The 14,379-nt window shown below is 44.6% G+C and overlaps 1 protein-coding gene across 1 annotated transcript in view; it reads left to right on the forward strand.

The window, feature by feature from the left end:
• The window catches only part of DEG7 (DegP protease 7), a 322,546-nt gene that overhangs the window by 44,707 nt on the left and 263,460 nt on the right, over positions 1–14,379 (forward strand). Inside the window, exons 3-4 of the mRNA XM_087666495.1 lie at positions 7,544–7,678; positions 8,339–8,397. Of these exons, the coding sequence (XP_087522621.1) occupies positions 7,544–7,678; positions 8,339–8,397 (194 nt within the window). The remainder of the gene's footprint in view (positions 1–7,543; positions 7,679–8,338; positions 8,398–14,379) is intronic.

Genomic DNA, 14,379 nt, shown 5'->3' on the forward strand with positions numbered 1-14,379 from the left:
GTGTAGTGGGTTGCTCGGCAGTATGGGATCCATCATGCCTCTCTTTGTCGGCGGCGTTGACATGCAGCGGAGGACTTATTGGCTTTCGTTAGTTCGCTACTGGTGGACACCCCAGATGATGAATTTCTGCTAGCACTGGCGATGCGTTTGGCTGATCTTATTAAAGAATTTCAGTTGAAATCTTATCAGCAGGCCAAACTGCACAATTTGACGGACAATTTGCAAGATAGTGCTTGTCAGACTCATAAGTTCTTTCGCGCGCTACATGTTTCTCCTGCTTGAGAAAATATGAATAAACTCGAGGATTCATAAGGTCGAATGGTCACTGATCCACAGACCATTGTCAATATGTGCAGGAATTATTTTCTAGATCTTCGTGGTTCTTCTCGGTCGCCTTTCGACCAGGTTACACATGCACGCTCAGTCTTCTATGATCTGGTCCGCCATCAGGTTCCACTTGATATGCAAACTACTTTGGAGGTAGATATTTGTGAGGAGGAGGTTATGGATGTTTTGTTACACCTGCCTAAGGATAAAAGTCCCGGTTGGGATGGTCTCACCAATGAATTCTTTGAGAGCTCTACTACCCAACTCGTGAAGCCATTGGCGGCTATGTTTCAGCGGGTTTGGGAAAGAGGGTTCATGCCTTTCTCATGGAAAGAAGGCCTTATCAAACTGCTTCCAAAGGTTCCTTCACCGTCAATGTGGCAACATTGGAGGCCAATTTCTTTGATGGGTTCGATATATAAAATCTTTTTCAAAGTGCTGGCGAATCGGCTCCACAAGCACCTTCCAGCTATTGTGCATCCTCTTCAATATGGTTTCATTAAGGGCCGCAACATTCTGCATAATATCTTAGATGTGCAAATGGCTATTGACTATGCAAGGCACTCTAGTCAAGAAGTGGTAGTGATTCAATTGGATCTGGAAAAGGCTTTTGACTATTTAGACTGGTCTTTCATTGCAGAACTTATGTCTACTATGGGTTTTGGTACTCGGATGTCCCGATTGATCTATACCATTAGTGCTGCGGCTTCTTCGCGAGTTATGCTCAATGGTGGTGTTACGGAGCCATTTGTCCTTGCACGCTCGGTGAGACAGGGTTGCCCTTTGAGTCCTCTCTTCTTTGCCCTGGCGACTCATCCGGTTCTTTCAATGTTATCTTCAATGGCAGCTTCTACTCAGCTGGACGGATTGTCTCTTCCATTGGGGAAGCACTTCATTAGCCAATCTATGGCTGACGATAGCTTTATGATTTTGCGTGCGGACAAGGACAACATTCACAAGTTATTAGATGTTTGGACGCTCTTTGGTCATGCTTCTGGTCTTCGTATCAATTCTTTCAAATCAGCCATTCTCAGCTGCACGGAGTCTGATTTACAGTCATTGGGCTGGCAGGGTCAGGTTGTTCGCCGTGGTTCCATTGTTAGGCATCTTGGGTACCCTTTGGGTGTTGATGTTCGGCCAAAGCAACTACTAGAGTGGATTTCACAGAAACTGGCAGCTAAGTTTATGTATTGGAAGTCGCAAGTGTGGCCCTTCCATGTTTGCCTCAAAGTGGCTCAGACAATTATGCTGCCAATGCTCACATATTTCTTGCCATTGCTGCCGTGGACGCCTACTACTTTGAAGGCTCTCGCTCGCCCCATTCGTTTCATGTTATGGAAGAAGGATTCATTGCATGTAGGTATTTCGTGGATTTCGTGGTCACATACATGTATTCCCAAACGCCTGGGTGGTGGAATTATTTTGGATGTAGAAACTCATATGCTGGCACTTCGTTGGTCTCTTTTTCGTGCCATGTGTGTGGATCATCACCCGTGGGCCATTATAGCCCTTTTTTTCCTTGAGGACAACGGGCTTCGGCATGGTAATACACAACTTTGGGGCTCGTGGTGGCATGTCCTTAATGTAGACTCTCGGTTTTCCAGTCCGTCCTCATCTCTGTACATCTCGGTTTTCCAGTCTTGCGCTAATCCAAGTACTACTTGTTGCCATTTATGACCAGCAAACCTTCAAACCAATTTGTCCCTTTGTTTGCTTGGGGAATTGACGTTCACCTTGCTCGTTGTGAGACAAACTAAGTCCCAAATTAAAATTGTTCGCCTCTTGAATCTCCTTGAAATTTTTCAATTTTAGCTTCTAGAATTCAAGTCTTAGGTCTTTCATTTTGAACACGCATCTGGAGGTAGGTGTCAAAACCCTTATTTTTGTTGTAAATTAGGGTTTACAATAGAGATTGACTAAAATCTTTTTTTGAGATGGCTCGAACTATTGGAAAGTCTTGAGATAACTTGAGAGATGGTTGTGGGATGAGAGAGAATGGTGAAGAGAGAAATTCTAGACTTCCATTGCGGAAAAAAGGAAGAAATCAGTTGTTACCTTCTAGACAACCATGAAAATTGTCTCCATTGATGGAACATCTCGAATATGACGTTGTCTAGCTGAAATAGCCTCACCACAATGTCTCTTAGTACTGTTGCTTGTTTAGGGTATGCCACCAGCTCTTGGAGGGTATGTTGTTGGTTGGAAATGGCCTTTCCACTGTTGCAGTAGCAATGGTAGCTCTCTCTCTCTCTCTCTCTCTCTTTCTCTCTCACAGCTTGCACAAGGTCGGAATGACCCTCTCTCTCTCTTTCCCTATCTCAAAAACGTCTTTCCCACTTGCACGGGCAAGTTTTGCCAAGTGGCAATTTTCTACTCCCATTTCTTAACATTATTCATCTTATTAAATTAATTTTCATAATATTAGTTTTAGAAATTTATTTAAGAATTATTTGAGTGATCATAAAATTAATTTCGCGAGCCAATAATTAAACTGACTAGGTCAATTTGTCTCCGGAGTATTCTTGATGAGTTACAAACTCTTAGATCGTCATTAATAAACTAATTAATGCCTAGTCTCTAATGTCACCACTGAGATTAGTGGACAATAAATTGGTCTAGGTCCAATTTTGACATTGGGTATTATATAATACTTGTTAGACATAACTTATTACGAATTTTGCCTTCGGCACCAAGTGTCTTGGGATCCTAGGTCCCATTTTGTGAAATAGTTGACATGCACCTCTCATATGCTAGTCACATTTGCACATTTGATTAACTTACAATCAAATGCTAAGCAAATCAATAAAATTTTATGTTCTTGTGAGAGTCAGACTGAGGCACAAGGATTTGAGTCTTATGTTTTGGTGCTGTGCCTCTTTCCTTTGACTGACACTCATTGATTGACACTTGTTGTCAAAGTGGCCAACCTTTTGATAATGATGACAATACCTATTTTTCTTAGGTACATTTTGCTACTCAGGTTTTAGAGAGAAATGGGAGTTTCTTTGGGTCTCACTCAAGGTAATTGCGAAACGTTTCACCCTTGAAACGTTGCATTTCACCCCGAAATGTTTCACCTTTGGGAAAGTCCCAAGTGAAACACCAAGTGAAATGGTTGAACAATATATGTGATATAGTTTTCTTTATAAATAACGAGTTGTAACTTACATATTTACATCTTGAAAACCCTTTCATGTCAATAAACCATGTCTATCATGTGTGTAGTGTTTAAAGACTCTCCAAAAAGTACAAAAAAGCAATTGTTTTTCATTTAAATAATCTTGTTTTGGTCAGCCATTTCACTCCAAGCGTTACACGTTTCGGTGAAACGTTTTAGGGGTTTCGCGTTTCACTGGGTTTTGTGGCTACCATGGTCTCACTAGCTTGGTTTTGGTTCTGATTTTTCTTTTGATTTTGGTTTTGCTTGCCCTTCCCTTGTTACCGCTTCTGAGAAGTAGGAACAAGAGCCTTGTTTGGGGAGGTCATTCTATGAAATTGATTGAACAGTCGAGTGTAACGCAAAAGTTGACATTGAAATTCACATAATGTAGATATAGTAGGCTATGAGATCACTTGTTGCACAATATGGCAGTATTTCCGTGGGAGCTTGGTTAGGGGACAATGAGACTTGATCATCAAAGGACCTAGGAGGCCCCATGCTAAAGAACTTGACGAGAAGTTGGCAATACTCAGCCAGCTTGACTTTTAAGTCATCTTGATTAGTGATATTAAAGTTTTGAAGCTCATGGTCAAGATTTATGCAACATATCCTACCTTGAGCTACAAAGGGTTCAATCAATTGTGGCAATGGTCTGAAGCTAAGTCAAAATGTTGAAGCTAGGATTGAAATTCAAGCCATAAGCCGTGCATCAACTCAACAATAGTGGAGGCATTCTTGGCCTTCCATGAGCGGACCACCTTGTTTATGGAACAAGTGCAGAATCGAGTTGGGATTCCAACCCTCTCTCAAAATCCCATAGGTTCTGTAAGTCAAGGACATGTCTCATTAGATTTGACCAAGTAGTGTAGTTAGACGAGGTAATCTTGTTAGCTAAGGTGTGCTTGGTTGATGAGGAGGAAGAACCATGAGGTATCGGATAGGTGGGGTAAGAAGGATAGTGTGGATAAGAAGGTGGTGGAGGGGGATAAGATGGAGTAGGAGATGGGTAAGGAGAAACAGACAGTGTGTCCCCAAAGGGTATCGATTGATGCGGAGGCATTGGAACATGAATGTTTCCATAAGGTGCGAGTGGAGGTGGAGGCATCAAGACATGCGAGGAGATGGGTAAGGAGAAATAGACAGTGTGTCCCCAAAGGGTATCGATTGATGCGGAGGCATAGGAACATTAATGTTTCCATAAGGTGCGGGTGGAGGTGGAGACATCAAGACATGCGAGCCCTTCGGCTCAAGCACATCAAAATGACTAGAAGGCCCACTAGGTAATGCCATGGAGGTAAACTGTGGTATCAACAAGTGATCCACGCTCATGAATGGCTAGGAGGGTATCCTAGGTTGTGCAATCCGGAAAGTGTGTGGGAGGGAGGAAAAGCCTCCATCATGAGTATACCACTTAGTTGAGGGAAACGGGTGAAGGATGTCTTGGTGTGGTGTGTGAAGACATGTGAGATGCACTTAATGGATCTGTGCAGGAAGGTGCTGTAGAGGAAGAGGAAGGGATAGGTAGGAGACTAAATGGATTTGTGAATGCAATAGTGGGAAATGTTTTAGGATTCTTTTGTCCATTAAATGCATTGAATTGAAATGAAAAAAGAGATGATTCACCTATTTCAAATGATCTTGAGATGCAAAAACTTAAGGAAAAGAAGGGAAAACTTACAGGTGGAGAAAGTAACCTTTTGTACTATTCACCTTTCTTAGAGTTCAAAACAAGAAATTTGTCTTCTTTAGGACTAATGAATCAACATCTTGATTAGGTGGTTCCTTCTTCATGAGTATCACCAAAATCTTGTGGAAAAGAGAAAGTAGAGTCAAAAGATTGAGAAGTATGAAACTGTATACCTGGCATGGGAGTAAATGAGGGTAGGATTGTGAATCTTATAGATGAGATAGGGAGAGAAGTGAATGGTGTGAGTATAGATGAGAGAGAATGAATGATTTGTGCTCCATGTTCACTTCGATGATAGGATGGCTAGTCCCTTGAGCTTCCATCCTTGTTACAAAATCATCAGGTCAATGCACTGAATCTAAAGCCGAAAACTCAGATTTACCTTCAAGTTGTTGTTGAGCCCAATACATAAGGATGATGTTGTGCTTAGCTCATGAGATCTTGTAGGGTCTTCAGACTCCATGGTAGTGTGATGTCTCTCCAACCATATGGGAACCATACGAAGCAGGTTGTGTGATCTGCTCCTTGTTTCTCGATGAATTTGTCTCGAGGGAATGAAGCAATGATGTAGTGTTTGAAGTCATCTTGTGCTTATGTTGTTCCTGTTTTTGTGGAGAGCTTTTAGATCAAAGGCCTAGGTTTCTTCAAAGAATACCTAGCTTTGATACCATGTAGAGAAATTCCCTAACACAGAAACATAGATACAATCCTACGACAAAGCAAAAACTGATAACATAGCATGGTTAGGTCAAGGGCACCTCAAAGACAATAAACACAATGAATAATTTGAAATGAATGAATCTAAATAATACAATGCTTATGTAGCAAACACACCATGCAGTAAATGAATATTGAACCTTGAACTCTCGTGTCTCAAGGACCAAGGCAGAGATAATGAGCTAGAGTGTGCCCTTATGTGTATGCCAACCCACAATTGTCCAAAAAGTACAATGTTCCATGGTCGACTAAGCATCTGTATCCAACTACACAAACATAGTGAATGCACATTGATCATAGTAGGTCCCAAGCAGATACGCTCTTGGGAAATAGTACCTCGGATGAACTTAGAGTGCATCAAGCGAGCGCTAGATATTTGAGCCCATCTAAACTGAATGAGAGTAAGTCCTAACCCCCCTCTTGAGCATTAGGAAATTCTCCTTATCTGTGCTTTGCTGAACCTGATTGAGCCATAACCAAGGTTGCTTGCAACTCAAAATTCTCAAGATAAAGTTGCAGCAACTTTCCAGTCCCATCGGTTGCATTTATATTTTGCTGTCCAAGGTCACTAGCATCCTATCCCAATGCTTCTTAGCATTCTGCGGTATGCTGGAAAACTCACATGACAGTGGGGATCCTATGCTCCTGAGGGAGGATTTTAAACATCCTCCATAAATAGAATCTATGTAAGGCAAGGCTAGGGTGATGAGGTATAGCTGATGTAAGGGTTGCCATAAATATTTGCTAGAATAGGTTTCCACAATGTGAGATGCTGTGAATATGGTTGATTCAAGTTGACCACCGCTTTGATGAGGTAAAAGGGGAGCCTGTTTATGCTCTAAATACGTACTAAAATGTCCTGGCGAACTAAAAGTGTGTGGTCGCAACACAACTGTCCGCAATGGACAAAAATGACCAAATGGACCACAAATGGAAATTATGTCAGAGCTTCATGGCATCCCTAATTGACTCAATGATAGGGCTCACAAACGGGAGATGAAGTAAAACATGTAATACTAACAGGAAGTGCTAATGACAATTGTTTGGAGAGGTCGAATTGGTGTAAACATGTGCTAGGTATGTATGTGCATGGCAATAATCCTCAAGAATGCTAGTAATGACCAAGTTTCAAAAAATTGTGCTAGTGTGATGTGCATTCGAGTGGAACACATGTTTGAAATCCCTTTGTTAGGGGATTCTGAAATCTGGCACCTTAGTGAGCCTCAAAAAGGGATTGTGTCCCATTGTGGAATTTGAACTTTTTGTTAAGAGCAAGTGCTGCAGTAGTTTATGCTTTAAAATTGTGCTATACTCATGTTATAATCCATGAGCATAAGCTACTGCAGCACTTGCTCTTAACAAAGGGCAGACCAAGGTTTCTAAAAGGAGGACTGCAGAGGTCATTCAGGACGTGTGAGCAGTCATTGGTAGCTTCTCTGATTTGGAACTGCTTGTTTATGTTGCCTCTTAATATTGCATCTAATTTTGAAATTTGGCAGCTCAGTAAGAAAGGAAAGGAATAACTAAGGATCTCCCTGTAAGGATGAAAATTTTCTGGGACACTTTTTTTGAGAGGGAGAGGATGAGGAAGTGACAGAAGGACATGTATACTTTTAATAGTGTAATAACTCTTTGAACTTTGTGGATTGCAGGTGCATGATTTTGGCTTTTTTGCTTTTGATCCTGAAGCAGTTCAATTTATGGAGTATGGTGAGATTCCACTTGCTCCAGAAGATGCTGCTGTAGGCCTGGAGATTCGCGTTGTTGGAAACGATAGTGGGGAGAAGGTATTTTTACTTCATATTTCTTAAAATTTTAGGCTAATACTGTATGAACTTGTAAAGGTTCCGGAGACAAAGTTCATATTTGTGTTGCCAGTCTGGCTACAAAGCCTCGAGAGGACGACCTAAAATCTGCTCTGCTTTTACGGTCCCTCTTCCATCTGACACAACAAAATACATCAATCTGCTTAACTTTTTAATAACATTACCAATGATTCATGTTTTCTAAACTCTTAGATCTGGGAGATTTGCAGCAAAGTTCTCACTTTCTGTCTTTCAACACAATAATTATGCGTTTGATGATTATTATACTATCAGATTTTGAAGATCATCTCTGCCTTGCAAAACTAATATTTATAGTACTGTGCTCTCTGAAGGACTTTTTGAAATTGTAGTTAGTTATATACCTTGAAGTTACCATTCTTTTTGAGGGCCAAAGTTTTCATGGTGTGCACTAGTGGCATGGTCACTTCTTCAAGCAAGTCTTAGCTTTTGATGTTATAGCATGTGTTAGAAGAACAAAAGCTTATTTCTCTTGGAAAGAAGCTTTTTGGCAGCTATGAACACTCTTGAAAGCAGATAAACAGGGACATTATTAATGGAGAATGGTAACTTCTTATGGAGATAAACAGGGAGGTTGTTGACAGAAAATGGTAACTCCTGCAGATCTCAATTTTGGCGGGTACTTTGGCACGCTTGGATCGTGATGCGCCTCATTACAAAAAGTAAATATTCTATCTATACTTTCGGCATGATCTAATCACTGTTTTGTATCATTTGCTAAGGTTAGGAGCACATTTCTCTTAATTTATTTATATTGTAAAATTAGCATGGATATTCTGTTTTAGATTTCAAATATAGAGTAGGGGTGGTTTATTAAAGGTTTTCTGAAGTTCTTCAAATCTAGTGATGTGAATGGAGAAAGAGGGGTGCTCATATTTTTGTTGCTTTAGTAAGATTTACCCTATTTGGTTCTTTGCAGGATGTACAAGTTGTTTACATACTTGTGAACTTTGTGAATCAGTCAAGTGTTTAATTCTTATTCCTTTTCCAGATTAGTAGATGGAAAAATTTGGTTTTAATGTCTTTGTTCAATGTTGAGATAGAAGGCCATATCAAGTATCAGCTAATGAGTAGCCAGCCTGGGAGATTGACCTATTCTATTTTCGGAAATGGGTTCTGTCTTGTAATTCTACCTTGGTTTTCCAGCCCTTGAGGTGAGCAGCAGCAAAGCCTGTGTGGGGACTAATATAAATTTCATGTGAATTGAGACATCAGAGTCTACCCCAGATGATGAGGGTCTACCCCTGAAGATGAGCTGATTGGTCAATCATGCACATCACTAACAAGCTCTTGACAAATTGCATCTTCTGTTTCCAATCAAAGCAGAGAAGGCTTTTGACGAATCTTAGAACCATGGAATGATGGAGTACTTGATGGCTTATTGCAGCCATGTAGCTTAGCCAAAGCTTACCAAAGGTCAAGGTGCGTAGCAATTGTGCACTAAAAAGTGCCCAATTTGCAGTGGATTTGTAAGATACTAGTCTCCCAAATTCAAAACTTGAGAAATATAAGAGAATTCAAAGGCAAAAGGGATCCTCTAATGAGAGAGAGAGAGAGAGAGAGAGAGAGAGAGAGAGAGAGAGAGAGAGAGAGAGAGGCCTCGGCTTATTCCACTCCCTTCCGGATGAGCTCATCTGCAGCATCTTGGAGCTTCTCGGTGCCAAAGATTTAGGTCACGCCTGACGCCCTTGCCTGCACGTCCCGCCCGTCGCCCTCGCCTGCAGGTCGCAGGCTCCGTCCCGTCCCGTCGTCACGCAGGTGCCGCCACGCAGGTGCCGTCCCGCAGGCCCCGTCCCCGTCCCGTCCCGTCCCGTAGGTCCCGTCCCGCAGGTCCTGTCCTGTCGTCACGCAGGTTCCGTCTGCGGCTGGAATCGGCCGCTGGCATCCGTCCGCCGTTTTCTCTCTGCTGCAGCAGTGCGCGTCGCTCTGGTAGGCTCTGCATCAGGTTTCACGCCCTTGTCTATTCCACCAAAAACCCTAAGTTCAACAGTCGCCCTGCTCCTGGCGCCGCCAGCGTCGTCTGTTCCGGCCGCCCTGTTCACGCCCAGATGCCCTGTCACTGATGCCCTATTCATGATAGCATCCTCCTGACGCCCTGTTCCCGGACACTGCTGACGGACCCCTGCCCGGCAGCCCAGCCTGTCCCGTCCTGCTGTGGAGACCGCCCGGCCTGTGCTTCGCCTGTCTGCCCCTGCACGGAGACAGAAAAAAGGGAAAGCGAGTGAGCCGGCAAAACAGAGGGTCAGTCCTCCTTCGAGATCAAATCATCATATACGATGGCTGGTTTGGATCTGGACTTCATAGATCAAACAGTGGCAGCACTGGGCCCGGATTCCGATGCGGAGGAACCTGAGGATATGGTTCCGTGCAACGAAGAGATGCCCTCTGGTCCTGACATCCAGCCTGCGGGTAAACGTACCAAGCATGCTTCGGAAGAGATAGACGTTTCTCAGGATCGGTCCTATGCCCAGGTTGCCTCGGATTCGGTGGACTCTCAGGAAGTGGACTGGGAACACTTGCTGGAATTTGCAAACACTTTGCTTGGCGATTATGTTCAACATAATCAGGAAGCATTTTCTGACTCTGCACCTGACGATGTGCTGGACGCCACCGTGGATCCAAAAACTGTCCTACGCTCTTTTTCGGTATTTTATGATCGCGCAGTGATACTTTTCTTCACTGGTCGAATCCCGTTGCTTTCCCGTATTCGCCAGTGGTTGCAACATCTGCTACAAGGGGACTGTGTTGAAGAGATTTTTGTTGGCTCCCGGGGTTTTTTTGAGGTCCTGTTGAAATCAGAGACGCACCGTGCTGCTCTCCTGTCTAAACTGCCTTTGTTTTTTGAACGCCGGTTGGTTCATGTGGTTCCATGGCGTCCAATGGCAGATTTTCAGCGTCTGCTGCAACGTGAATGCCCGGTCTGGGTCGAGGTGGAAAACTGTCCGGCTGTTTATTGGCCGCTATTGAAGGATGCCATGGCCGTTGTGGGCACTGTTCTGGTCCCTCCCAGTCTCCGGGCTGTGAATCGCAACCGCTTGTGTATGCTTTGGGACACTGCAAGAAAAAGGCCTGCCTGGTTACGCCTCAATTGCCCTGGCATGCACCCATTACACTTTCGTTTGAAATGGGGCAATTTTGCAAGGCACTGCTTCTCCTGTGGACAGTTGGGGCACTTTATGGCCGAGTGCCCGGAACAGCAACACACTTCCCATGATGGCCATGCTGTGCCGCCCATGGAAGAGATGGTGTGTGATGCCCCATCGCTGGATGCTACCCATCAGCCCCAAGCTTTGGCCAAAGGTAAACAACAGGTTGCGGGTCTGGATTCTAGCGCCACTAATTGGGTGGAAGTCCGTGCAAAAAAAGGCAACAGGGTTGTTGCGGCCATGGAGAACAATGTGCCTATTACATCACAAGATTCCATGCGTACATACATGCGAAGGAAGGAAATGCAGTCTTCTGAGCGCTCGGCTCCTGCTATGGTTTCCTCTGCCCCCCGTCATCAGCCCGCTAGGAAAATGTCCTCGGATCGTTCAAAGGGTCCTTCTGCTAAGCTGGCATTTGATACCAGAGGTAATGTCATTACCCCGTGGGACCGTCGTTATCCCCGTTCCATCCAAAAGCCAGCAGATATGCCGTCTACTTCCAAATCTGGTCCGCAGAACTCTTTTGCAGTGTTGGCAGATTTCTTGGACGAGGGAGTCCTGGACATTCTCGCTGACAAAGTCAAATCGAGGCAAGCAGTGCCTCGTACCTGATTTTGTTTTGAGTATACATGAAAATCGCCACGTGGAATGTGCGTGGAATTTGTTCTCGACACAAGCAACATGCTATGTGGACTGTGTTGCATGAAAATCAGTGGGATGTCCTGTGCGCTGTTGAGCACAAGAGTCACGATGAAGCCGGAAAAGTGGTAGATTGCCATGGCTTTAGATTGTTTTATGCTGGGTCACAGGCTATGCATTATTCGGGTGTGCTCATGATTGTCCATGACAAATATCAGCCTGTTCTGATTAAAAATGATGTTCATGGCCGTTTTTTGGTGATTGAAATTATATTCGAAGGGGAAATCTTATGGCTACTTGGCCTCTATGCTCCGAATGATTCCTTATCTCGTCGGGCGCTTTGGCAAACTCTGCAGGCCTCCTTGTCACTTGGCAGACGGGGCTTCTTCATGGGGGATTTCAATATGTGTGTGGATTCCTCCCAGTCCACATCAGAGCATTCGGTGATGGATACGCCGGAAAGTCGTATGTGGCAGGCGTTGGCTCTTGACGTCCTCAAGCAAGATCTCTGGTCCTGGCTACACCCGTCCGCTACAGGGTTTACTTTCCATTCTGCCCAGTATGCAACAACATGGTCGAGATTGGATCGTATATATATCATGCAGAATGATGATTTTCTTCCTGAGCTGCTCGAAATAAAAGTATTGCAGCAATATGCCCTGTCGGACCATTTCCCTCTGCAGCTTGAGCTGCTTGCACAACCCATTGCCCCGTTCAAGCAATTTCTGGAGAGACTCCCTTTGCGTTTCAATTCGTCTTACCTGAAGCATGCCATCTTTCAGGGCTATATGCAGCAATTGATTGACAGATTTCTCTTCGACTTCTCTTCTCAGGGCACTGCGTCATTCGAACGATTGCTCTCTAATGTGCAGCGGGTTGCTCGGCAGTATGGGATCCACCATGCCTCTCTTTGTCAGCAGCGTCGCAAGGCAGCCGAGGACATGCTGGCTTTGGTTCGTTCTCTGCTGGTGGACACTCCGGATGATGCATTTCTACTCGCACTGGCCATGCGAGTGGCGGATCTTCTTAAAGAATTCCAATTGAAATCATATCAGCAGGCCAAACTGCAACATCTGACAGAGACGTTGCAAGATAATGCATGTCAAACCCATAAATTCTTTCGAGCTCTTCACGCCTCTCCTGCCAGGGAGAATATGACCAGACTCGAGGATGCAGAAGGTCACCTTATCATGGATCCGCAGACTATTGTGCAGATGTGCAGGACTTATTTCCGTGATCTTCTCGGCACTACTTCTCCACCTTCAGATCAAATCACTCAGGCCCGTTCGGATTTTTATGACCTGGTCCGTAATCAGCTACCGCAGGACATGCAAGCTATTATGGAGTCCGATATTTGTGAGGCAGAGGTTATGGACGTCTTGTTACATTTGCCCAAGGATAAAAGCCCGGGTTGGGATGGTCTCACCAATGAGTTCTTTGAAGCTTTTGCTACCCAACTGGCGAAACCATTGCAGGCCTTGTTTCAGCAGGTATGGCAAACCGGGATCATGCTTGCCTCATGGAAAGAAGGCCTTATTAAACTGCTTCCAAAAGTTCCTTCGCCATCTACATTGACACAGTGGCGCCCCATTTCCTTGATGGGTTCAATGTACAAAATTTTTTCCAAAATAATGGCGAATCGGCTTCATAAGCATCTCCCGGCCATTGTGCATCCTCTACAGTATGGTTTCATTAAGGGCCGAAATATTCTGCACAATGTATTGAATGCTCAACTAGCTATTGATTATGCAAGGCATTCTAACCAGGAGGTAGTACTCATTCAATTGGACCTGGAAAAGGCTTTTGACTATCTGGATTGGTCTTTCGTTGCTGAACTTATGTCGGCTATGGGCTTTGGTCCCCGGATGTCTCGTCTAATCTACACCATTAGCGCTGCGGCGTCTTCGCGAGTCATGCTGAACGGTGGTGTTACTGAGCCATTTGTACTTGCCCGCTCAGTCAGGCAAGGATGCCCTTTGAGCCCGCTATTCTTTGCCATCGCGACACATCCAGTTCTTTCCATGTTATCCCCTATGGTAGCCTCTTCTCAGTTGGCCGGTCTGTCGCTTCCTTCAGGCCAGCACTTCATTAGCCAATCCCTGGCGGATGATACTTTTATGATTTTGCGGGCGGACAAGGACAACCTCAAGCGCGCATTGGAGGTTTGGGGCATCTTTGGCCAAGCCTCCGGCCTTCGCATCAATGCGCTCAAATCAGCCATTCTCAGCTGCACGGAGTCGGATTTGCAGTCCTTGGACTGGCAGGGTCTGGTTGTTCCTCGTGGCTCCATTGTCAGGCACCTTGGGTACCCTTTGGGTGTCGACGTTCCACCAAAGCAGCTTCTGCAGTGGATTTCTCAGAAAATGGTGGCCAAGTTCATGTATTGGAAATCTCAAGCCTGGCCCTTCCTCCATATTCGTCTCAAAGTGGCCCAGACAATTATGTTGCCAATGCTGACATATTTTTTGCCATTGTTGCCCTGGACTGCTACGACTCTCAATGTTCTTACTCAGTCTATTCGCTTCATGCTATGGAAGAAGGACTCATTGCATGCAGGTATTTCCTGGATTTCTTGGTCGCATGCCTGCACCCCTAAACGCATGGGTGGCGGAGCTATTTTAGATGCCCAAACTCACATGCAGACACTCCGTTGGTCTCTCTTTCGCGCCATGTGCTTGGATCATCATCCATGGGTCGATATAGCCCGTTATTTCCTTGAGAGCCATGGGCTTCTACATGGCAATACCCAAATCCGGACTTCTTGGTGGCATGTTCTTAATGCTGATTCAAGGTTCTCCAGTTCTTCTTCGTCGCTGCTCAATCATTTGGTATGTTCCTGGAAACGGGTCCTTCTAAAGG

Source organism: Lygodium microphyllum, chromosome 25 (assembly GCF_053477565.2).
Source record: "Lygodium microphyllum isolate KBCC chromosome 25, Lygodium_microphyllum_v1.1.10, whole genome shotgun sequence".
Lineage (NCBI taxonomy): Eukaryota > Viridiplantae > Streptophyta > Polypodiopsida > Schizaeales > Lygodiaceae > Lygodium > Lygodium microphyllum.